Here is a 26014-nt window from a genome sequence, read left to right as displayed (position 1 = left end):
AGTTATACTTTCTGTTCTTTTCCAATTTCTCTTCCTGACCTGGATAGAAATTGAGGAAATTAAACCACTCCTGCCTCACCTGTTTTACTCTGGCTGGGTATAGTCAATCAGGAAATATAAAAGTCTTGTTTTATTCATGTACATTCTCATTATTTAAGCTCTGAACCTTGGTTTCTTTACATTTTTTAAATAAGAAGAGGGAAAACCATCTGGACAAGGAAGTTTTTACACCTAGATTGAAACCTTCTTCAATTTTCCTATACTAACTCTAATGCAAGTGAATCTCAGTCAGAGCTTTAAGAAATACCTACCACATCATGTGGGTCCATGAGTTCTTGTGATGCCAGATGAAGCTGTGCACAGTAGATTTCTACCTTATTGATAGATTATACTACTAATACAGTGAAATTATAATATAAAATAGATATTAAGATCACAAGGACGGTGTTAATAACTAGCAACTATTATGTCCTTACTATGTGTCAGGCACTCTCTTAGGTAAGTTGTAATTTGATCATTTATTCTTCACAAAAACCCTGGGAGGGAGGTGTAGCATTCTTACTTTATAAATGAAAAAAAAAAAAAAAAAAGAAATGCAAATAATTTGTCCAGGTTCACACAAGCAGTCCGTGGCCATGCCAGGATTTAAATCCAGATCTGTCTCAAATCCTGTGACCATAACCTCTTCTCATACTGCTCCACCTTGAGTGAGTTCAAAGTCAAGCTGAAAAAAAATGTTCTTGGCAAAGAGATGGGTAAGATTGGGTTTTTCAAAGTTCTGGAATGTTCCTGCCTCTTGTTGGCGTTTCATGGGCAGCAAACCTGGCCCTTCAAAGTTCTAGAATGTTCCTGACTCTTGTTGGTGTTTCATGGGCAGCAAAACTGGCCCTTTTTATCTCAGCTGTAGATCCTTGAAGGTCAGTTCACTTTGGGGTAGCTGGAGTTGTGTTTACAGAGTCAGGCCTCACCGTGAGAGGGCTCCTGTATTAGTCCCTTTTCATGCTGCTTATAAAGACATACCTGAGACTGGGCAATTTACAGAGAAAGGTTTTCTTGGACTTACAGTTAGTTCCACGTGGCTGGGGAAGCCTCACAATCATGGTGGAAGGCAAGGAAGGGCAAGTCCCATCTTACATGGATGGCAGCAGGCAAAGAGAGAATGAGGAAGATGCAAAAGCGGAAACCCCTGATGTAACCATCAGATCTTATGAGATTTATTCACTACCATGGAACAGTATGGGGGAAACTGCCCCCATGATTCAATTATCTCCCACTAGGTTTCTCCCACAATACATGGGAATTATGGGAGTACAATTCAAGATGAGATTTGGGTGGGGACACAGAGCCAAACTGTATCAGCTCCTGAGGTGTGGCCCATCCTGGGGGCCCCTGTGAGGCCTACAGGAATCACTGCAAGCCCAATGCTTACTCTGTTCTGCACTCTTGGTGTAGAGGAGACTGGGAATTAGACCTAAGTATAAAGGCTCTGTCATTTCTAACAGACTCTCAGGAACCACGCTTATAAACTGTAATACTAGAATCAGTCATCTTTAGTAAAGTTTTGGTGAAGGCTGAGGGCTCTCTGAACCCATCTTAACTAATACTCTGTTGTCCTTTTCTTGTTGCAGGACAGCAAGGCCTATGTGACCATTCTCTAAAATATTTAAGCTCGAGAATCACAGAGCGGAAGCTGCAAGGCTCCTGGCTGCCTGCCAGCCGAGGGAATCTGGAGAAACCATTCCTGGGGCCACGTGGCCCCGTCGTGCCCTTGTTCTGCCCTCGGAATGGCCTTCACTCAGCACATCCTGAGAACAGCCCTCTGAAGCCCAGGGTCGTGACCGTAGTGAAGCTGGGTGGGCAGCGCCCCCGAAAGATCACTCTGCTCCTCAACAGGCGATCAGTGCAGACGTTCGAGCAGCTCTTAGCTGACATCTCAGAAGCCTTGGGCTCTCCCAGATGGAAGAATGACCGTGTGAGGAAACTGTTTAACCTCAAGGGCAGGGAAATCAGGAGCGTCTCTGATTTCTTCAGGGAAGGGGATGCTTTCATAGCTATGGGCAAAGAACCACTGACACTGAAGAGCATTCAGGTGGCTGTAGAAGAACTGTACCCCAACAAAGCCCGGGCCCTGACACTGGCCCAGCACAGCCGTGCCCCTTCTCCAAGGCTGAGGAGCAGGCTGTTTAGCAAGGCTCTGAAAGGAGACCACCGCTGTGGGGAGACCGAGACCCCCAAGAGCTGCAGCGAAGTTGCAGGATGCAAGGCAGCCATGAGGCACCAGGGGAAGATCCCCGAGGAGCTTTCACTAGATGACAGAGCGAGGACCCAGAAGAAGTGGGGGAGGGGGAAATGGGAGCCAGAACCCAGTAGCAAGCCCCCCAGGGAAGCCACTCTGGAAGAGAGGCACGCAAGGGGAGAGAAGCATCTTGGGGTGGAGATTGAAAAGACCTCGGGTGAAATTATCAGATGCGAGAAGTGCAAGAGAGAGAGGGAGCTCCAGCAGAGCCTGGAGCGTGAGAGACTTTCTCTGGGGACCAGTGAGCTGGATATGGGGAAGGGCCCAATGTATGATGTGGAGAAGCTGGTGAGGACCAGAAGCTGCAGGAGGTCTCCCGAGGCAAATCCTGCAAGTGGGGAGGAAGGGTGGAAGGGTGACAGCCACAGGAGCAGCCCCAGGAATCCCACTCAAGAGCTGAGGAGACCCAGCAAGAGCACGGACAAGAAAGAGGACAGAGGCCCAGAGGATCAAGAAAGCCATGCTCAGGGAGCAGCCAAGGCCAAGAAGGACCTTGTGGAAGTTCTTCCTGTCACAGAGGAGGGGCTGAGGGAGGTGAAGAAGGACACCAGGCCCATGAGCAGGAGCAAACATGGTGGCTGGCTCCTGAGAGAGCACCAGGCGGGCTTTGAGAAGCTTCGCAGGACCCGAGGAGAAGAGAAGGAGGCAGAGAAGGAGAAAAAGCCATGTATGTCTGGAGGCAGAAGGATGACTCTCAGAGATGACCAACCTGCAAAGCTAGAAAAGGAGCCCAAGACGAGGCCAGAAGACAACAAGCCAGAGCGGCCCAGCGGTCGGAAGCCACGGCCCATGGGCATCATTGCCGCCAATGTGGAAAAGCATTATGAGACTGGCCGGGTCATCGGGGATGGGAACTTTGCTGTCGTGAAGGAGTGCAGACACCGCGAGACCAGGCAGGCCTATGCGATGAAGATCATTGACAAGTCCAGACTCAAGGGCAAGGAGGACATGGTGGACAGTGAGATCTTGATCATCCAGAGCCTCTCTCACCCCAACATCGTGAAATTGCATGAAGTCTACGAAACAGACATGGAAATCTACCTGATCCTGGAGTACGTGCAGGGAGGAGACCTTTTTGACGCCATCATAGAAAGTGTGAAGTTCCCGGAGCCCGATGCTGCCCTCATGATCATGGACTTATGCAAAGCCCTCGTCCACATGCACGACAAGAGCATTGTCCACCGGGACCTCAAGCCGGAAAACCTTTTGGTAAGCCTTGACTTTTGATGATATGGGAGAGGGTGTTTTTAGAATATGGGATAAAATTGATATTAATTGTTTTATACTCTGTCACCTTTACACACTAGAATTTTACTTTTATGTTATTATAACATACTTGTTCCAGTATTTAAAACTATGGTTATAGGTCATAAGTTGCTGAGATAAATTAGTTTTGATTAACTTACAGAAAAAGAAACCTTCCAATTTAAATAAAATGGAAAAAGTCTCTTCATCTCTGGGAGAAAAATGCTTTTGTCTTGATAGTGACTACGTGGACTTAATTTCTTGGCACTTAGGTACTGGGATGCCTACTGATGGCAGCTTCCCCTCGAGGCTTTGTGTGCATCATCCACCCTCCCACTAAGATGCCACTTTGGTCTTTTTGAAGATAACGCTTTGCTAAGCAGCTCAAAAGGTGAAAAGGTGCAGCACTGTAAGGGTCTGTGTAAGGAGTGCCGATGAGGCTGGCTCTCTGGTCCGATAACTTGGGTTTGAATCCTGGCTTTCTTAGTTGCTTGCTCTTAGATAAGTCCTTTATCTTGCTGGACCTTAGTTTCATCATTTTGTAAAAGAGAGATGGTAATGGTGCCTGTTTTGGAAGGATGCCTGCAGTTTGAGTATGGGAAAAAGAAAAGCAACCCCTGACAGCTGGGAGCTGGCCTGACACTCTTATCTCAGCTATGCCATTCTTCTGTTGAGCATAAGCAATTTCACAGATCACAACATCAGATAAGGCCACTCTGACCATAATGGATCAAGACAAAAGCAAAACCCCTTTATACTGATGTCCAAATGCAGATAAAAATAAGAATATTGTCCAAACCACATATAAGGTCACATGTCCCCTTTGTGGCTGCTGTGAGTGACTGACTGCGTTGCTTCATCCTTCCTACCTTCATGTAAGAATTATTAAGATACCTGATTATAGAATTACCCCCACGTGCTGACACTATCCAGCCCAGAGCAAAACCCTGCTTTCATGAATCCTCCCCCAAAATCATCTAACACAGCCCACATATTATCATGAGTCCTTTAAACACTCTCTTACTTTGATTCCCAGATTCCAACAGTACGTGTTCTCCCTTATTACAATGAGTCGGTAAACTTAGTGTGTTTGAGTACAAGTGTGTGCCAGGAGGTCTTTGTCAGGATGACACTGTCACCCTCTGGCACGTTCACCCACTTTCTTCTTTATCGCCCCAATCACCACTTGATAGAGTCTATATTTGCCTTTCTGTCTCCCTCCTCTTATTGGAGAGAAACTTCCATGACAGCATGGACTTTGTTTCATTCAGATTGTGCTCCCAAACCTAGAACAGTTCTGTCACTTGGTCGACATTTAATACATGTGAGTTGTATGAATGCCTAAAGGCCATACCATGCTGCCTGGGAAACAGCAAGAACTCCATCAGTGGCAGAGACTATCACTATTATTACATTAAAAACAATCCTGATATCAAGGTGAGTATCATGAGTAAGCATTCAAAGTCACATCATTGCAGGTAAAGCAATAGTGAATGAGCACAGTGATTTTGATGGGCCATATTTTGGCGGGAAGCTGGGAAGGTGGGGGAAGGGATTTACGCTGTTTTCTTTAATTTCCATGGCTGTAGACTCAGCCTGGGGACACCATCCCAGTTGCATTCGCCTGTCTGTAAACTGGTCTCACAAGCAGGTGAAACACTGAGTGAGTCAAGCTAATTATCCGGTGAAATGAGGTCTACATTGACCACTAAGTCGAGCAACCTTGTTTTTGTGTTTTTGTCCTAGCTCATAGAATTACAGAAGCAGTTTGACTGGTTGGATGAGGGGTCTGAATTACCATCAAATAACTCTCTTTGAACAATTTCATTTTTTGCATTAGCTGGATGTCTTTTTCCTTTCTTTACTCGCTTTTTGATTCTTCCTGTCTTTTGGGTCTGAGCCCAGATGTCTTCCATGTGCAATGTACTGTACACTCTTTATTATGGACACTTTGGAATTGCAACAGAGCAGTGTTCTTTAACAACTCTCTGCTTCTTTCACCGAATTGTCTAAGCAGGAGAGATCCCTTTCGAGGCCTGAGGAGGTCCCACGAGCTGAACATTTCAGTCATGTGCCTACTATAGCATTAAAACAGTTATACAAGTTCTCAGCTATGTGGAATGAGATGATTTTCTTTTGGAGACAGTTAGCTTAGTTTGCATTTTCTAACAAGATCCTGGAACCAGTCGGTTGAGTCCACCCATCTCTTGGGCAATAGAAGCTCTCATTTGTGTGAAGGGATTTATCAGCTATTTTTGAGATGGAGAAAGTCAGCACTGTTACAGATCACATGGAGGGTGGTTTGAGGAAGTAGGAAAACAGCAAGGAATATGTTTAATATGGACAAGCTACTTGCCTCTGGGTAGTTCTTCATGGTTTAAATGTCAGTACATGCATGTTTTAGTGCTCTGGGGCAATGGAATTGTGTGTGTGTGTGAGAGAGAGAGAGACAGAGAGAGAAAGAGAGGGAGAGAAGGCAAACTACAGAGTGGTTATAATTTTTTCAGCCTAAATGCATGAGCTTTTGTTTATTGGAATTGATCCCAATTGATATGTAGACCCTTTCTTTTTTGTGATTTTGAAGAAAGTCCATATATATATATGTGTATATGTGTATACATACATATATATGTATATAGTCCATATATATATATATTTCAAATAAAAAAACTCTTTTTGTGGTGGTATGGCTTCTTCAGAAACTGTAGAAAGCTGCATATTTGAGCCATCTTATGTGGAATAGGTTAATATATTTGTTTTCCTGTGGATAATTTGTCAGCTTGCAATTATCAAAGTGGACGGGTCTGGCACATTTATAAAACATGTTTATCCTTTTTCTGGGTGAGTAAAGTTTAACATATTGTTATGTCAGAAGTCTAAATGCTATCTGATGTCAGCGCTTTTTGATTTTTCAGACAGAGGTAGAGATAATGTTGGATTGACAGTTGACTCATTGTCTGGGTTTAGCAAGGTGTTATCTCTAAAGTTGCTGATATAATTACATTGCAAATTTGTTTGGCCTTCTAAGATTTAAAATATTAATAAATATCACATTGGTGACTACTGTCCATAAGTTGATGTTCTTCAGTTGCCTTTAATTTAATGTTTTACACTTGTGTTGAGCTTTATATTGTCAAACTAATTGTTTCTTCCTTTAATGGATGGCTGCTGTGTCTGTTAAGACCTGTCTTTGTTAAGCTTCGGGAAGTGATTATGTCAGAACTAACTTTTGATTACATGGCTGATTGTAAGTGTTGCTGCTTTTAGAGACTATCTGTATGTGCTAAAAGCTCCTAATGAATATAGTAAGCTTTCATGTTTTAATCAAAAGAAATATTTATATCTGATAATTGTGCCCTAGAGTAAAATTTTAGGCCTATATTCCTGAGTTTATCTATTTCTACTGATTACATTTCCTGATAAGATGATGGTGCTCTTCTTCCCTTAGGGTTATTTAGACTCCTGAGATCTTACAAAAGAAGTTTTAATTATAAGAATTTCCAGCTTGCAGAAATACCAGTGTTAATTGCTGCTTCTGCCAGTGTGTGCTCCTTGGAGGAGTTGGAATATGCTGGGTGGTGTTGGCTGGGCTCTGGGGAAGGAAGTGGGGAAGCAAACAGGAGCTGGAGTAGTGATGATGATGATTAGACCAGCTCACACAGGGTGGAAGGGCAAAGGCCAGGTTATTTATAGCTGATGGCTGAGAGATTATATCCAGCAAAGAAAGCTGGGTGAGCAGGATGGGGGAAGGGACTGAAGAGGTGTCAGACATGAACATTAAGCACGGTCATTTGAGAACATTTCTTCCAGAATAAGGGGAAGAGAAGGATGTGTTCCTGCACTGGAAACAGAGTGGAAAGGAATGAGCAGGGTGGGCATGCTGCTACACCTCCACTAGCATATAGGATGTTCATGTCTCCAATTCTGCTACTGCCCCCAGACTAGCTGTTACAGCCCTGGAGTGCTGGGAGCAGAGATCCCTGAAATCCAGGAGAGATGGTGGTGGTGATGGTGGGAACAGGTCTCAGCTTGGTCAAGGACAAAGGTTGTACCCTCTTTCTGGCCTCCTGCTGGTTCTAGGAAGAAATGGGCTTGTCTGTATATTTACTGGTGAATATGACTAGGACAGGGCAGTGACTGGTGTCCCTAAGGGTGGCAGGGAAAATCCAGAAGGATAAAGAGTAGCCGGCCACACTTCCTGCTCATTCTCCCTTTACCATGAACCTGTTCAATCACTTTCTTGGTCTGAATTCTGTAAGTTCTTTTTCTCTTCTATTTTGCTATACAAGAAGGAGTCACTGATTATTGCTATGGTAGTCACTGGTTCTGCAATGCATAATTCTCCTTGATCAGCAAGATTTCTCTTCTAACAGCTTCAATTTCAATCTCCTTTCCCTTAGCTTCCAAGACAGAGGTATTCATGTCTTCTCATTAATAGTCCAAGTATTCATGAATGCATTTATACCCCAATCACATTAATTAAAAAAACTAGTAACAACTATGAAGTATACTTAAGCTCTACTTAATAAAATAAATAAATGTGAATTTCAGCAATAACATGAAATTACCAAAGAAAAAGTACAGTGACACAAGTCTTTAGGTCATTGGCCAATTTTGATCGAGTCAGTGAGAATGCTGTTATGTAAGAGATTGAACTCCTCTGGAGAACTGCGGGGTATATTCTTGTCAGAAATCATTGCAGTTATGACTATAGGTTTACATTGGTAAGACAGGCTCTCAGTATCCATTTCAGCAATTTCCAGGACAATAATAGTATCTGTACACTCAGTGAACTTATGTATTTCCAGGGTTTGGCCACATAGGCAGAGGTTACAGGAAATTTCTCAAAGTCTTCAAAATTGTAGATACTGGATCATCTTGAGGACTGAGGTTTTCTTTCCTCTGTAAGTTACTTTCGAAACATCCACCTAAAAGGGTAGGTGTCTAATAAGTTACTGTCTGTAGTAAATTTTCAACAACAAAAACAATTTTAAAGCATGGTTCCTATTTATCAACTTGGTGGATATCTTCTAAAACTGTGACCTCATTTCATCAAGGAGGCCTGAAGTTCAGGTCATTTGGTAAATGAACATAACAGCACCTTCCTTTAGTCCGCTTAATCCCTGTGTTCATGTATGTTATCACCTGTCTAAAAGAGTATATTCTTGTGAGCCATTTGAGGGTCTAAGATTAACTTTCTTAAAAGTCTTTAAGGGCATTCGGAAAATGCTCTTAAGCTAAGGAAACAGCTTAGTAAATCTCAAGTTTCTGAGGTCTCAGGTCTAGTTGTCTAATTGCAACAGAAACCCTCAGGTTCTGGTTCATCTTGTGGAAGTCCCACATGTTAGGGGTTATGTGAGGGGAGGGAGAAAAGAAGGAGTGAGGAGTCCGCAGCCATGGTCCCAGCAAGAGATGATGGTGGCTTGGTCTTGGGGACTGCAGTAAAGATGGGGAGAAGTGGTCATCCTAAGGGTAAAGACAAGACTTGTGAGTGGATTGAATGCTGTGGATGAGGAAAGAGAAGACTCAAGGGTAACAGATGTTTATGACCTGCAGCTGGATCAGTCGTGGCCCCATCTTTCTAATGGAGGAGGGTGGTTTCTGTGTAGTTATGGGGATAAGAGTCTGACTGAGTTAGGATAGAATGGAAGGTGGAATACTGTAGACAGTGTGTATAGACACCTCTTTCAAGGGTGTGTGTGTGTGTGTGTGTGCACGCACGAAGGAGATCATAGAAATGGACAGTAGCTAAAGAGGGATGCAGAGAAAATAAGGGTTGTCTTTTTTTTAAGTTGGGAGATATGACAGCATCTTTATGTGATGATGGAGCCATTCTCTGGGTTGGGGAACTGTGGGAGAGAAGCAGGGTCGAGGTGAAATCAGTTTCCGGCATGTTGAATTTGAGATGATCATCTGATTGGATGACTAGGTGGTGAAGTAAAGTGTACTGTGAAATATGAGGCTATCAAGTTCAGGAAACACCTACAGTCCAAAGTCCATTCCTTCATCAGCTGGGCTGGCCACCTCTGACCAGACACTGGGTTAAAAAGACAGCGCATTACAGTGACTTCTTTGCTCAGAGCTGCCATTAGCTTCCCTTCACATTCACATTCAAAATAAAAGCCAAGGTCATTTCCATGGCCTGGAAGGTCTTATATGATGTGGACTCCATCTTCCTCTCAAAGCCACTCTCCAGCCATTCAGCTCCTCACTCGCCCTGCTCCTGCCCCTGCTTGCTACATCAAACCACGCATGCCCCTCGGCCTTCGCATTTGCTGTTTCTTCTACCTGAAAACTTGCTCCTCACATCTTAATATGGCTCACCCTTGCCTTCTTTCAGATGTTGCTTCCTCAGTGAGTCCTTCCTTAACCACCTTATTAAAAAAAAAAGAACTCCTGCCACTGTGCCAGCGTTGCCAGTAGAATTTTCTGTGATGATGGAGATACAGATTTCCTGTATCTGCATAGCCCAATGTGGTAGTCTCTAGCCACATGGGCAGTTCCTCCTGTCTAAGGAACTGCATTTTAAGTTTCATGTAAAAACCAATAGCCATGTGTACTTAGTGGATACTGTACTAGACAACGCAGCCCTTATCCCACTTTTACTTTTTCATAACGCTTATCACTGCCTGAGATTACATATTTATTTGAATATTGTTCATTAATAGAAAGGAGGCTTCATAAGAAAAAGAACTTTGTCTGTTTCCTTCACTACTTTATTCTTAATATTTCAAACACTGCCTGGCAGATGGTAAGTGTGTAAATATTTGTTGAATGAACATGAGATTTTAATTAAGTAGAAATAAGCAGATGCAATAAACAGACACCTAAAGCATCTTATCTTGTGAGCATGCCATGTGACAAGTCCCAGGGAAGACTTTGTCCTCACTGATTTTTTTTTTCAGTCATACTTTTGTATTATGGTACGTTTATGTGTTTGTGTGTGTGTGTGTGTGTGTGTATATATATGGTGTATGTACATATATTTTGAGACAGTCTGACTCTGTCACCCAGGCTGGGTGCAGTGGTGTGATCTCAGCTCACTGCAACCTCCGCCTTCCAGACTCCCCCTACCTTAGCCTCCCAAGTAGCTGAGACCACAGGTATAAACCACCACACGTGGCTAATATTTTGGTATTTTTTGTAGAGATGAGGTTTCGCCATGTTGTGTAGGCTCACTTCAAACTCCTGGACTCAAGTGATCCACCTGCCTTGGCCTCCCAAAATGCTGGAATTACAGGCCTGAGCCACTGCACCTGTTATGGTATATTTTGCTGTCGTTGAAATATAAACGGATTTTAGGTATTGGCATTTTAATGTGAATTGGTTTCTAAGATCATTTCATTCTTCACAGCCAGTTGAAAATGGACCTTGGAGGGAAAAAGTACGAGAAACCATGAAGGATCAAGTAAGAAGGTGGCAAAGATAAATAAACTTTATCCATGTCTTAATCCTTAAGGGAGCCACTTGTTGTTTGGTCTGTACTCTGCTTCCATCTTCTGTTCAGAGATGAGAATTGCAAGATCACATTTAAATTGAGGTACCATTGAAGGAGAGAGCAGAGTTAATTGTTCAGAAAAATAAAGATTCTTCTTGAAGCTTTGAGATTATCCAGATGCTATCTGAATGCCTATGTAAATAATGTAGACCACTTGAATTCCAAGCATGACACTTTGGTGTGGCTGGAAAAGGATGATAGATGCAGACAGATAACAGTCATTACAGTGCCATGAAAAGTAACCTCTTACACCCTTTCATTTAGGGAATAACCGAAAATGAGCCCCAGCAAGAACATGGCCCAGAGCAGCGAGTTTAGCTAGGCTGCAAAAGAGATACAGGGAGATGTGGGGTGAGGGCAAAGTGAGATGTGTGTAAAGGGGGCTTTTGTACCCCCCCACCACACAACCCGGGAAAACCCTGAAAGGTTTTCTCAGGCAGGGACACTGAAGTGGGTCATTTGATGGGGTCTTTGGCTGTCTTGATGACCACCCAGTGCCTGGTCAGCCGAGAGTCCTGAGGTCCTCTGCTCTGATCGAATCACACCTGGTGTGTGGCGTTTGGTGCTGGGCATTCTTGGTTAAGAAAGGCATCATGGGGGCCATCCAGAACTTTACTGTGCACACAGACCTCTCTGAGGTTGTGAGGAAATGCAGATTCTGTTTCAGGGGCTCTGGGGCAGCTGAGAGCTATAACCAGCTCACAGGAGATGCTGATGGTGCTGGTCCAGGGTCCAGGGGCTGCACTTGGAATAGGGATGAGTGAGGGAGGGTGACCAGGAGACCAGGTCCTGTAAGGATTCACCAGAGCATCCTTGGTTGTTGTATTAGCCAGAGTTCTCTAGAGAGACAGAACCAATAGGATATATGTTTATAGAGATGTATGAGAGGGGATTTATTAGGGGACTTGGCTCACGTGATTATGGAGACTGAGAAGTCCCATGACTGGCTGTCCACAAGCTGGAGACCCTGGGATACCAGTAGCGTGGCTCAGCCCAAGTCTGAAGGCCTGAGAACCCAGGGGTTACTGGTATAAGTCTTGGAGCCCAAAGGCTAGAAAGCCTGCAGTTCTGATGTCCCAGGAGGAGGGGGAGGAGGGAGTGCAGAGAGAGAGAGAGACAGAGAGACACCAATTGCTTTTTCCCTACTTTCGTTCTATCCAAGCCCCCAGCCGGCTGGATGCTGCTCATCCATATTGAGGGCAGATCTTCTGCACTTGGTCCACCTGGATTCACACACCAATCTCCTCTGGAAATACCTAACAGACACCGTCCCCCCGCCCCCCACCAATGATACTTTATCAGTACTAGGTATTCCTTAATCCAGTCAAGTTGTTATCTGAAATTAATCATCACAGATGCTAGCTTGGAGAAGCCAGAGGCGAGCTGGGGATCACGATACTTGCTTCCCATCTTTGGAGGGATGCGTTCTTATTCAGCATCACTGGAGAGGGCAGATTTAGAAAACAGGAGTGGGAAAGGAATTCTGAATCAACATAGGGGTGAATCTCCTCACAAGCTAAGCTTGCCATAAATGGGATGCTGTAGCATAGAGTTGTGGAGTCTTTTCCATTTTGAGATTTCATTCAGACATGAACGATAGTCTGGTGGGAGGATGTTTGAGACACGTTTTTTGTTTGGGTGGAGGTTTGGGTTTGATGGTATCAGATGTCCCACAGATTCTGGGAAGAAGAATTATTCTAGGACAACATCACTCATTTAATTTCAAGGTTTAAGATAGGAACTGTTCTGAAGCCAAATATGTGAGGTGCTTGTTGCAAAAATAAGCCAAAAAACTTGCAGACAGTGTGCGACCTTAAATGTAATTAAGCAGCTTAGGTAGAGGAAATAAATGACAACACTGAAGAATATTAAATAACTCTTGACAGCAGAAGCTGGAGACAGAAGAATTAAAAACATTGGGCCATCTGGGGCCACTTTCTGGAAGAGACAAGTGGCACCACTGATCTTAACCGCCGCCCCCCCGCCAAGTTCTGCTTGTGCAATTGTTGATGCTCAGGGGATGATCCTGAGATTGAAAGAGAAAAGCTATAGTGTGAAGAAACTAGAAGAGGCATAATATATCTCACATAGGTCCATATCATACTCTAAAAACAGATTTGGCATTTTGAAAATATATCCTTCAGTCTCTGGATAGTTAACATAATAAATTTTCAAAGTAAAGTGTGAGTTTCCAAAACATTTAATCTGCTACAAGCTCAGTGGAGCCAGGTTTTGGAACTGGGGGCTTCCATGAGGAAGGTAATGTTTCACTTATTTCACAATAGGAACACACTTCTTACTTTGGTATACTAAGTCAGCCAAATGCTTTATTTATTTTTAAGACTAATTATTTTAAGATGGAGCTTCATCCTTTCACCCAGGCTGGAGTGCAGTGGCTCGACCTCAGCTCACTGCAACCTCCATCTCCGGGATTCAAGTGATTCTCCTGCCTCAGCCTCCTGAGTAGCTGGGATTACAGGGGCCCGCCACCATGCCCAGCTGTTTTTTTTTTTTTTTGTATTTTTAGTAGAGATGGGGTTTCACCCTGTTGGCCGGGCTGGTCTCAAACTCCTGACCTCAAGTGATCCACATGCCTAAGCCTCCCAAAGTACTGGGATTACATGAGCCACCGTGCCTGGCCAGTCAGCCAAATGCTTTTATGCCACTAATTTATAAATATTTGTGAGAGACATATTTTTCCAGCAGTCACCCAGCAACTACGATTAATGTATATGATCCATCTGGTCATTTTGGTATCACATTATTTTGTTTTCCTTCCCTTCCAAACAAGGTTTTCTTAAATTATTCTGGTAATTACCCTGTTGTCTCCTTTTGGGCTATGTCAGTTTCTATATGCAGACTGAGCAGAATTTCATTTTAGTTCTAAATTTATGACTTTCCATTTGGTGAGGTTAATTATGGAGACATTGATTAGATTGTCTCGTGGTGACTGGGGCTCAGCAATTAAGACACATGCTGCTTATGGAGATGTAAGCTCACTGGCAGAAACCAAAGCAAGTGGGGAGAATTTATTCTGGTCTGGAGAGACAGGGGAAAGGCCGCTCCACCCTGCCATTCTAGGTGTTGCCCATGGCTGTGATGGGTCCCAGGGAGAGGCAGAGTTCCTCTACTGCCCACCTGTCCAGGCACTGGTAGGAGCATTGAGAGCCTTTGCCCCAGTTCCAGGAGAGATGTGAGGGTGTATGCCTGCAGACAAGTTGATAATTTCTCCTACAGCTGTGGTGGCACTAATGAGTCTCCTGCTTGGATAAGATTGCCCAAATTTATTCTAGTAAGTTTTCACACAGTGGTCTAATTAACTGCTTCGTTCACCTTTGGTCTGAGCAATCAGCTTCTACCATGAGAAACAGGGCCTTACGTGTGTGGGTACAGGCTAGTTTGGAAGGAGGCTGGAGTATTGACTTGTGTCTGATTATTTAACCTTCCCTCAAACTGGAAAACTTATTTAATGGCAGGTGGCACCGATGCATCTTTTACTTGCTGCAAGATATGCTGGGTTTGCGCCCTCATGGTTTGGTTTTTCATGTGAAATTTAGTTTTATTTTTTCTAGCATAGTGACCTAAATACTTGCCACGCTTACCTCTTGTGATTAGTTTCTTTTAGGTTAAGATCCAACAGTCATAATCTTGTATCAAATCCCTTGTTGGGGAAGGAGGACAGGACATACTAACTTGGCAATGGGATTTGGCTTACCAGAGATGAGAAAGCCAGTCACTTGGACTTGTTTGAAAGAGTGAGACAGGTGGGATAAGTTTTGAATGGGAAAAAGGAAGGAGCATTTGAGATTCTGTATTCATTCAGAGTGAAGGTGAGTGTGCCTTTTCTCTATTTTAAAAATTGACCAATTCTACCCTTTTCTAAAACCTGGTGGAGGTCCAAGGCAAACTGGGCCTTTTGGTCACTCTAGAGCTATTACTTTGCTAGGCAGATTACAGACATTGAATGAAACTCGTGACATAAGCCTATTTGCTGGAAACTGTCACTCCCATTCTCCCCTCTTTTATTTTGAGACAGGGTCTTACTCTGTTGCTCAGGATGGAGTGCAGTGGTGCAATCATGGCACACTGCAGCCTCGACTTCTCAGGCTCAAGTGATCCTCCTACCTCAGCCTCCCAAGTAGCTGGGACCACAGGCATGCACCACCATGCCTGGCTAATATTTTTACTATTTGTAGAGGTGGGGTCTCCTCGTGTTGTCCAGGCTGGTCTTGAACTCCTGGCCTCAAGTGATCCTTCCACCTTGGCCTCCCAAAGAGCTGGGATTACAGGTGTAAGCCACTGCACCTGCCCCACCCCCCGTTTTTTTTTTTTTGAGATGGAGTCTCGCTCTGTCGCCCAGGCTGGAGTGCAGTGGCGCGAGCTCAGCTCACTGCAAGCTCCGCCTCCTGGGTTCACGCTATTCTTCTGCCTCAGCCTTCAGAGTAGCTGGGACTACAGGCGCCCGCCACCAGGCTGGCTAATTTTTTGTATTTTTAGTAGAGACGGGTTTCACCGTGTTAGCCAGGATGGTCTTGATCTCCTGACCTCATGATCCGCCCATCTTGGCCTCCCAAAGTGCTGGGATTACAGGCATGAGCCACCGAGCCCGGCCCATTTTTTTTTTTTTTAACAAATGAGAAAACAGAGGCTCAGATGAGTAAAGAAATTTGTCCAAGACCATCCAGCCGCAAGTCTTGGAGTTGGAATTGTTCAAAGACTCCTGGCCTGTTTGATTCTTAATCCCCCACCCCTCCAAATGAGGGCCTGTATTTAACATCTCTCTCCTGCTTATTAGTTTACTTCCTCATTTTTCATAATTTTTAATTTTTGCGGGTATGTATTAGTCTGTTTTTATGCTGCTGATAAAGAGATACCTGAGACTGGGAAGAAAAAGAGGTTTAATGGACTTATGGTTCCACATGGCTGGGGAGGCCTTCCCACAATCATGGTGGAAGGCAAGGAGGAGCAAGTCATATCTTACATGGATGGCAGCAGGCAAATAGAGAGCTTGTGCAGGCAAACTCCCATTTTTGAAACTGTCAGATCTCGTGAGACTGATTTGCTATCATGAGAACAGCACAGGAAAGACCCGCCCCCATAATTCAATTACCTCCTACTGGGTTCCTCCCACAACATGTGGGAATTGTGGGAGTTACAATTCAAGATGAGATTTGGGTGGGGACACAGCCAAACCATATCATTCTGCCCTGGCCCCTCCCAAATCTCATGTCCTCACATTTCAAAACCAATCATGTCTTCTCAATAGTTCCCCAAAGTCTTAACTCATTTCAGCATTAACTTAAGAGTCCACAGTCCAAAGTCTCATCCAAGACAAGTAAAGTCCCTTCCTCCTGTGAGCCTGTAGAATCAAAAGCAAGTTAGTTACTTCCTAGATACAGTCGGGGTACAGGTGTTGGGTAAATACAGCCATTTCAACTGGGAGGAATTGGCCAAAACAAAGAGGCCACAGGCCCCATGAAAGTCTGAAATCTAACGGGGCAGTCAAATCTTAAAGCTCCAAAATGATCTCTTTTGACTCCAGGTCTCACATCCAGGTCATGCTAATGCAAGAGGTGGGTTCCCATGGTCTTGGGCAGCTCCGCTCCTGTGGTTTTGCAGGGTACAGCCTCTCTCCTGGCTTCTTTCACAGGCTGGCATTGAAAGTCTGTGGCTTTTCTAGGTGCATGGTACAAGTTGTCATTGGTCTACCATTCTGAAGGCTGGAGGACAGTGGCCTTCTTCTCACAGCTCCATTAGGCAGTGCCCCAGTAGGGACTCTGTTTGGGGGATCCGACCCCACATTTCCCTTCTGCACTGCCCTAGCAGAGAGTCTCCATGAGAACCCCTCCCCTGCAGCAAACTTTTGCCTGGACATCCAGGCGTTTGCATACATCCTCTGAAATCTGGCAGAGGTTCCTAAACCCCAATTCTTGACTTCTGTGCAATGGCAGGCTCACTACCACTTGGAATTGACCAAGGCTTGCTTCCTCTGAAGCCACAACTCGAGCTCTACGTTTGCCCCTTTCAGCCATGGCTGGAGCGGCTGGGAGGCAGGGTACCAAGTCCCTAGGCTGCACACAACATGGGGATCCTGGGCCCAGCCCACAAAACCACTTTTTCCTTGTAGGTCTCTACACCTGTGATAGGATGGGGTGCCATGAAGACCTCTGACATGCCCTGGAGACATTTTCCCCATTGTCTTGGGGATTAACATTTGGGTCCTCATTACTTAGGCAAATTTCTGCAGCCGGCTTTAATTTATCCTTGGAAAATGGGATTTTCTTTTCTATTGCATTGTCAGGCTGTAAATTTTCCAAACTTTTGTGCTCTGTTTCCCTTATAAAACTGAATGTCTTTAACAGCACCCAAGTCACCTCTTGAATGCTTTACTGCTTAGAAATTTCTTCCACCAGATATCCTAAATCATCTCTCTCAAGTTCAAAGTTCCATAAATCTCTACGGCAGGGGCAAAATGCCACCAGTCTCTGCTAAAATGTAGCAAGAGTCACCTTTGTCCCAGTTCCCAACAAGTTCCTCATTTCCATCTGAGACCACCTCAGTCTGGACTTTATTGTCCATATCACTATCAGCATTTTGGGCAAAGCCATTCAACAAGTCTCTAGGAAGTTACAAACTTTCCCACATTTTTCTGTCTTCTTCTGAGCCCTCCAAACTGTACCAGTCTCTGCCTGTTACCAAGTTCCAAAGTCACTTCCACATTTTTGGGTATCTTTTCAGCAGTGCCCCACTCTACTGGTACCAGTTTACTGTATTAGTCCATTTTCATGCTGCTGATAAAGACATACCTGAAACCAGGAAGAAAAAGGAGTTTAATGGACTATGGTTCCACATGGCTGGGGAGGCCCACAATTATGGTGGAAGGCAAGGAGGAGCAAGTCACATCTTACATGGATGGCATCAGGCAAAGAGAGAGCTTGTGCAGGCAAACTCCCATTTTTAAAACTGTCAGATCTCATGAGATTGATTCACTGTCATGAGAACAGCATGGGAAAGACCCACTCCCATGATTCAATTACTGCCCACTGGGTTCCCCTCACAACATGTGGGAATTGTGGGAGTTACAATTCAAGATGAGATTTGGGTAGGGACACAGCCAAACCATATCAGGGTACATACTAGGTGCATATATTTTTGGGGTACATGAGATGTTTTGATACAGGCATGCAATGCATAATCATTACATCATGGAGAATGGGGTATTCATCCCCTCAAGCATTTATCCTTGTGTGATTACTTTTGCACCAACCTAATACAAACAATCCAATTATACCCTTTTAGTTATTTAAAAATGTACAATTGAATTATAATTGACTATAGTCACCCTGTTTTTCTATCAAATAATAGGTCATATTCATTCTTTCTAAGTATTCTTTTTGTACCAATTAACCATCCCTATCTCCCCCTCACCCCTGCCCCATACTTCTTCATTTTAATTCCCAGTCTTTTTCCTTTCTTTTTTCCCTCTGCCCAGCCTCTGCATTGCCCAGAGGCATTTTCTAATGCTCATGAAAGCTAGTCTGTGCTCAAAGTATCCTTGATCCTTGTTCTAAGTCAATGCTGTCTAATAGCCCTTTCTGCAACAATGGAAGTGTGTCTATCTGTGTTTCCCAATATAGTAGCCACAAGCCACAAGTGGCTTTTGAGCACTTGAAATGTGCCTAATGCAGCTGAGAAGCTAAATTTTAAATTTAATTTTACTTAATAAATTTAAATAGCCACTTGTGACAATATGGTGCTACCATATTGGACGGCCTAGTAAATCTAACTCATTGGTTCTTAAGTTGAAAATGTGAGCCCTTGTCATTGAAGTCAAGTTAGCTTTGTCAGTGTTGGGCTAAGCTGTAATCTCATATAGGTTTATGGTTTGCTTTTCTTGACCTTGCATGCCTGTTGTTTCATTAGTATCCCTTCTTTGTTCTAATCACAATTTTGGTGGTTTGGGGATTTTGGTTTCTTACAGGTTCAGCGAAATGAGGACAAATCTACTACCTTGAAATTGGCTGATTTTGGACTTGCAAAGCATGTGGTGAGACCTATATTTACTGTGTGTGGGACCCCAACTTACGTAGCTCCCGAAATTCTTTCTGAGAAAGGTAAGTGTTACACATCGATCTGTGGGACTCTAGTTCCCTTACTAACAAATGTTTCATTTGTCATATTTACTAGTTTTCAATATGGAATAAATCTCAGAGAACTGACACTTAGGCTTGGATTTGGACTTCAATGAAAATATTTGAAGTAGGCTTGACCAAAGCATGAGAGCTTTCTCCTCATTAGGGCTGCCCTTGTTACAGTCAATGGATCAGTGTGTGTGCATGTGTGTGTGTGTGTGTGTGTGTGTGTGTTTAGTGTGTTTAGGCAGGACAGTGAGATGAAAGATGATGGAGAATTGGGTGGGGAACTCAAGCAAGCAAGGCCATTTGGGCTACTGACCCAAGGCTATCTCTAATAGGAGAGAATTGAAACAGTCCTTATGGTACTTGGTTTAAAAATTTCTTCACCAACCTTGCATTTAAAGGAAAAGGATCCCATTTTCCTCCATGAACTCTATGAATATTTATTACCTACTTGTATATTATGCAAGGATCCAATGAGCTGTTTTAGTGACAAACTTTCTAAAACATTTAAAAAGGAAATAATAGTTATGATATGGCTCTAAATATATGAATGACTATTTGACTACTGTGGCACTCCAGGAGAAACCAATTTACCCACCATTGGTAAGATGGGAAGACTCTCATTGGGTTGCAGGGTTGGTGACAGGGAGAAGGGATGGACGGATAGTTTCCCAGCAGCAGAAGCATCAGGATAATTAAGATGAGGAGATGGCCAGGGATGGTGGCTCATGCCTGTAATCCCAGCTCTTTGGGAGGCTGAGGCGGGTGGATCACCTGAGGTCAGGCATTTGAAACCATCCTGGCCAACATGGTGAAACCCTGTCTGTACTAAAACTACAAAAAAATTAGCTGGGCGTGGTGGCACATGCCTGTAATCTGAGCTACTCGGGAGGCTGAGGCAGGAGAATTGCTTGAACCCGGGAGGTGGAATTTGCAGTGAGCCAAGATCGTGCCATTGCACTCCAGCCTGGGCAACAAGAGTGAAACTTCATCTCAAAAAAAAAAAAAAAAAAAAAAAGATGAGGAGATGACAACATGCATGAGGTCAGGTGTTAGAGACATGGAGAAGACTAGCCTCAATGGACCAGAGAGAAACACAATTGGTTGGTATATTAGTCAGGTTTTTCTGTTGCTATAGAAATAACGAAGGCTGGGTAATTTATAAAGAAAAGAGGTTTAGTTGGTTCAGGGTTCTGCAGGCTGTACAAGCATGGTGCCAGCCATCTGCTCTGCTTCTGATAAGGGCTTAAGAAGCTTACACTCATGGTGGAAGGTGACAGGGAACCGGCATGTTACATGGTGGGACTGGGAGCAAGAGAGAGAGAGGGAGGTCCCAGACTTCTAAACAACCAGATCCTAAGTGAACTACCTGAGTGAGAACTCACTTGTCACCAAGGGGATGGTACTAAACCATTCATGAAGGATCCACCCCCATGATCTAATCACTTCCCGCCAGGCCCCACCTCCAACATTGGGAATCACATTTCAACATGAGATTTGGAGGGGACAAATATCCAAACTGTATCAGTTGGGTAGGTTGAGCTTAAATTCTCCACAAATGGGAAGACTGGTTAGAGATGTTTAGACTTGGTGTGGCATCGATGAACTGGATAAGAGAAGAAAAGAAAGCAAATAGGCAACACAAACTCTTGGGAAAACCACATATTGGTGGTAGCACCAACTAAAACAGGGTGTTGGAAAGGATAGCTCTTTTGGGAGATAGGGGGATGGGCTGAGTTTAATTTTGAATACACTGACTTTGTAGCGATATCAGGATGGATAATGGAGTTGTCCACTTGGCAAGGAGGTGAAGCTGTGAGCTGAATATGTGGCTTTGAGACTCCTCAACACAGAGATGGTTGATAATGGGCTCCTTGGTGATGCCAGGAATGAGAGCCAAGGACAGATTCTTGAGGAGGCCAAGAGCTCAGGGATGAGAGAAGGAAGGAAGGAGGGATCAGCAGAGAAAAGGCTGAGCAGCCCAGAGAGGATCTGGAAAGTGCATTGTCACAGAGGCCAAGGGACATTTCTAGGATTGATGAGGTCCAGGAAAATCAATCCCTCTCAACAGTGAGATGGTTGAGAACTGAGAAAAGACCAAAAGAGGTAATTAGTGACTTATTCTTTTAATATTTTCCTGCAGATTTGTATTTTGACAAACTTACTCTGGGGCTTAATTATGAATATCTAACTTCTAAATTACAGTGGTCAAGCGTTTTCTTTTTCTAACTGTAAAAAGTTAGTTAGAAAGTGTTTGAAAATGTCTATATTGCTGTGATAAGTTTTGGGAGGACAATGTGTAATATGTATCAAAAACCTTTACTGTATATTGCTTTGTCTATTTCATTGCTGGAAGGTTATTTTAGGAATATAATCAGACATGTGCACAAATATTTAATAAATGCTCATCAGAAAATTCCTTACAGCTGTAAAAAAATTAGTAAAAACAAATTACAACATAGGGATTTATTATGTAAAGGGGATACTAATAGTTATTAGAAATCATTTTTGTAAAAAATATTTTTGGTATTTTTCATAGGAAATTCTTATGTTGGAAATGTCATTGTATAATATTCAGTAAATAAAATAGAGTATAGGTGCAATGTGATCCTATTTTTATTTAGAAAAGTAAATAAAAATTTTATTTAGAAAAGTATACATGTCTCTATATAGGTGTGTGCGTGTGTGTGTGTGTTGTGTACCAGTGTGTGCACACATGGGGATACAGCTAGTAAACATCAGTCTTTTAAAAATCATTTAAAAAGCCAGTAAATGATATTTTTTAAGTGAGAGAGATGGCAATGGATATATAGGAAGCAGAGATTGCTAGTGTAGACTGGGGCTTCTCTAACTACCTCCAGTGAAGGGTCAAGTTTTAAAGTTTCCAGTACAGTGTGGAATCACGGTCCTGCTGCATGTGACTGGAACACATCTCGTGCCACATGTGCCTCACTACATGTGTTTGACAACGCCTGAACTGATGTATGTGCTGTTCAACGAGATGTGCCCTTCAATCATGCAACTGAGCGTCACAGTCTTGTTAAATTGCTGTAAGAGTTTCCAAACACTTGCTTTCAATTTCTCTGCTCATTCTATTACAGACCAGTAATAAGGCATTGCAAAGTGGCAGTGATCCATGGACCACACTTTGAGTAATGATGGTGTAGAGTCCTTATGTATAGGAGTTAGCAGGGAGCTGTGTTTGGAAGTGGCTCTTGGTTGCTGAGAGCTGGGATCCTCTATGACTTAGATCTATTTAGAAGCACAATACTCCATCATTTATTTCATCACCTTTGACCCTGCCTGGTCTCAGATTTGCTTGTGTCTCTGCCTCTGTCTGCGCAGGTTATGGACTGGAGGTGGACATGTGGGCTGCTGGCGTGATCCTCTATATCCTGCTGTGTGGCTTTCCCCCATTCCGCAGCCCTGAGAGGGACCAGGACGAGCTCTTTAACATCATCCAGCTGGGCCACTTTGAGTTCCTCCCCCCTTACTGGGACAATATCTCTGATGGTGAGATTTGGGGCTTCCTCACACAGCAGAGGAGGGGATGGGTTTTTCAGGTCAGATGTGTAGAGGACCCACCACTGTGCCTGGTGCAGAGTTGGACTGTCAACATGTCATGTCTCAGCCTTTACTTCCTCAGTAGCTTCATGTAGGTTTGTGTAGCACTCTGAAAACATGGCTTGCTTTGAGATTTAGTGAAAAAGCCCAACCACCAGTTACAGTCACCAAGTGCTTTTCCTTAAGGCAATTCAAGAACCTCAGAACAGAAAAATATCAGAAACATTGTAACTCCCCTTTGGAAAGAGAAAGGCCATCTTATATGCAGAAGTGTTTGTGAATGGAACAGACTGAAAATGCTTATTTTACACATGCATAATCAAGCGTCCTATAGCAGCACACTTGAAGCACAGGGGCTCTGCAATGAAGATCTCAGTTATTTTTTAGTGACTTGGAGCATGCATGGTCCTCCCTGCTTTTGGCCCTCTGTTCCATTTGATTCCAAATGAAATCCTTCCCCTTGTCTCTACTGATTTGTCTGTACTACTCACTGTCCTTGTAAAACTGGGAACTAGATAATTGGGGATTTTGAGTCTTTAGCTTAAAAAGTAGAATAGGAGGCTGGGTGTGGTGGCTCATACCTATAATCCTAGCACTTTGGGAGGCCCAGGTGGGAGGATTGCTTGAGACCAGGAGTTTGAGACCAGCCTGGGCAACTGGCGATACCCCTTCTCTACAAAAAATGAAACAAATTAGCCAGGGGTGGTCCCAGCTGCTCTGGAGGCCGAGGCAGGAGGACCACTTAAGCCCAGGAGTTTGAGGCTGCAGTGAGCTATGATTGTGCCACCACACTCCAGCCTGGGTGACAGAGACCCTGGTTCAAAATAAAAATAAAGTAGAATAGGAGTGATAACATTTTGTTTTTCAATTTTCCCTAAACATGCTATTTAATTTTAGTTATTGAACTGCCTCCATCCCTAGCCTCTATTTCCTCACTGGGATTGGAGGATGAGGGAAGGGAAAATCTTCATTTTCCCCCCTTTAAATAAGGTAGGGAGAGGGTGGCTTGTCACAGTAGATGAGGATCTTGAGCTGACAAGGCAGTGGCAACTGGGAATTGAGGGACTAAAAATCATTTTAGAAAGTTCTATGCGGCACTCCTTAGATTTGGGCATGGGTGGCCCCTGTCCTGGACCCTGCTGTAGTCACACCCTTCTCTACGGAGTGAGGAGAGTATGGGGCCTAGGGGATATGCCCCCAGAGCCCAGGTCCCCTCTTCTAGATCACTTCCTTAGGGCCCCTGAATTCCCTGTCCAAATGGCCCAAGCCCACATCCAAGGTTTTTGAGACCTCTTTCCAGCCTCTTCCCACTATGCCATAAAGTGGCCAAGGAGTGGCCATCTGGAGGGGGTAGACAGAGCTTGGACATGTTGGCTGGGGTGTCTGGTTGTCCACACTTGTACACAAGAGTCTGAGGATTCTCAACTTAAATCTGGCCTTCCAGCCTCTGAGTCATTTGAGGACCCTGAGGGAGTGATGTGGCAGTGGTGGGCTGGGGCTTTTTGGGGCAGAATTTTCCCAGCTTGAATTGGGTGGTGTAGGAGGAATCTGGGCCTTCTGTGCTCAGGAGGTGGCTGGACATCAGGGTAGGGGAGCGGTGATTGGTGGGTAAGCAGCTGATCTTGAGTAAGAGACAGCTTTCAATAAAGGCAAAGAACAACAACAACAAAAAGTGGATATTTTCTTCTTGTGCATATCTTGAGTGATTGGAAGAGCAGTCTCAATGAGCCAGGCTGGGAGAGCCAGCAAGCCAGGGGGAAATCTCTTCTGCTTTCTGCCTGCTGCTGGGCCCGCCAGTTGGGCCCTCATTTCTCTAAAATCAGTCATGGTCTTGGGCAGAAAATAAAATTATTTTTGAATTTGCACTATTTACTTTTTAGATTTCTTTACACGGTTTTCAGTTTTGTCAATGTGAAGGCATATGTATTGACTTGGAAAGATTGAACATATTTTATTTAACAATGTGTTAGTTTCGATTTGAAACCTTAAAGTATGTAGATGTATAGCATGTGGTCTCCATTTGTTCCTTTGCCCTGAGTGCCAGGGATGTTAAGAGTGGGTCTGGCCCTGCGATTCCAGAGAAATGAAGGAACGTCCTCTCGAGCTGTGCTGTCCAACATGGTAACCCCCCTCCCTGCTGGCACACGTGGCTATTTAAATGCAAATGTAAATTAACTCAAAGTAAATCATATAAATATTCACTTCCTCAGTTTCACAAGCCAGATTTCAAATGCTCAATAATCGCAGGTGGATAGTGCAGATAGAGAATGTTCCTGTCTTCTATTGGACTGTGCTGCTCTAGAATATGAAGGAGGCTTTCAGCCAGCTGTGGTGCTGACGTGAATGTTTATGTTCTTATTTCATGTGTGGGGAAGAAAAATTCAGAACCACCTGCATTCATCACATTTTCCCCTTCTCTCATTCCAACAGCTGCTAAAGATCTGGTGAGCCGGTTGCTGGTGGTAGACCCCAAAAAGCGCTACACAGCTCATCAGGTTCTTCAGCACCCCTGGATCGAAACGGCTGGCAAGTCCAATACAGTGAAACGACAGAAGCAGGTGTCCCCCAGCAGCGAGGGTCACTTCCGGAGCCAGCACAAGAGGGTTGTGGAGCAGGTATCATAGTCACCGCCTTGGGAATCTGTCCAGCCCCCAGTTCTGCTCAAGGACAGAGAAAAGGATAGAAGTTTGAGAGAAAAACAATGAAAGAGGCTTCTTCACATAATTGGTGAATCAGAGGGAGAGACACTCAGTATATTTTAAAGCATATTAAAAAAATTAAGTCAATGTTAAATGTCACAACATATTTTTAGATTTGTATATTTAAAGCCTTTAATACATTTTTGGGGGGTAAGCATTGTCATCAGTGAGGAATTTTGGTAATAATGATGTGTTTTGCTTCCCCTTTGTAACCAAGTTTATTCTGTACTACAGGAGTGGTGCTTACCAGGGTCTAAACTCCCCCTGTGAGATTAATAAGGTGCATTGTGGTCTTTCTGTGTTAATAAAATGTGCTCTGAATAACAGAAGTGGGCCTGTATTCTGATTACTTCTTTGTGCTGGTGATGACAGCCAGGGAATGAATTATAGTTCAGGCATATCTCCTGAAACTGATATGACTACATATAGATGTGAAGGACACTTGATTAGTTGACAAGACCTGTTTATTTAGGATGTACTAATCTTGGTCTCTTGCATTTCAGTCTTACCAAAAATCAGTTTTGGTGCAGTCTGAGACATGGAAAGAAAAAAACAAACCATTGAATCATTCTTG

General features: G+C 43.8%; 1 protein-coding gene across 1 annotated transcript; it reads left to right on the top strand.

Moving 5' to 3' along the window:
• The first annotated feature begins 785 nt into the window (after nt 1–785).
• On the top strand, nt 786–25769 carry DCLK3 (doublecortin like kinase 3). The gene is made up of 5 exons (XM_003309693.5): nt 786–917; nt 1629–3505; nt 19021–19153; nt 22523–22690; nt 25172–25769. The coding sequence occupies exons 2-5, from the start codon at nt 2054–2056 to the stop codon at nt 25363–25365; spliced, it is 1947 nt and encodes a 648-aa protein (XP_003309741.1). The 5' UTR covers nt 786–917; nt 1629–2053; the 3' UTR covers nt 25366–25769.
• The last annotated feature ends 245 nt before the right edge of the window (nt 25770–26014 follow it).

Source organism: Pan troglodytes, chromosome 2 (genome assembly GCF_028858775.2).
Source record: "Pan troglodytes isolate AG18354 chromosome 2, NHGRI_mPanTro3-v2.0_pri, whole genome shotgun sequence".
NCBI classification, from domain to species: Eukaryota; Metazoa; Chordata; class Mammalia; order Primates; family Hominidae; genus Pan; species Pan troglodytes.
Note: the sequence above shows the minus strand (reverse complement) of the source record. Positions and strands in the feature narration are given on the sequence as shown.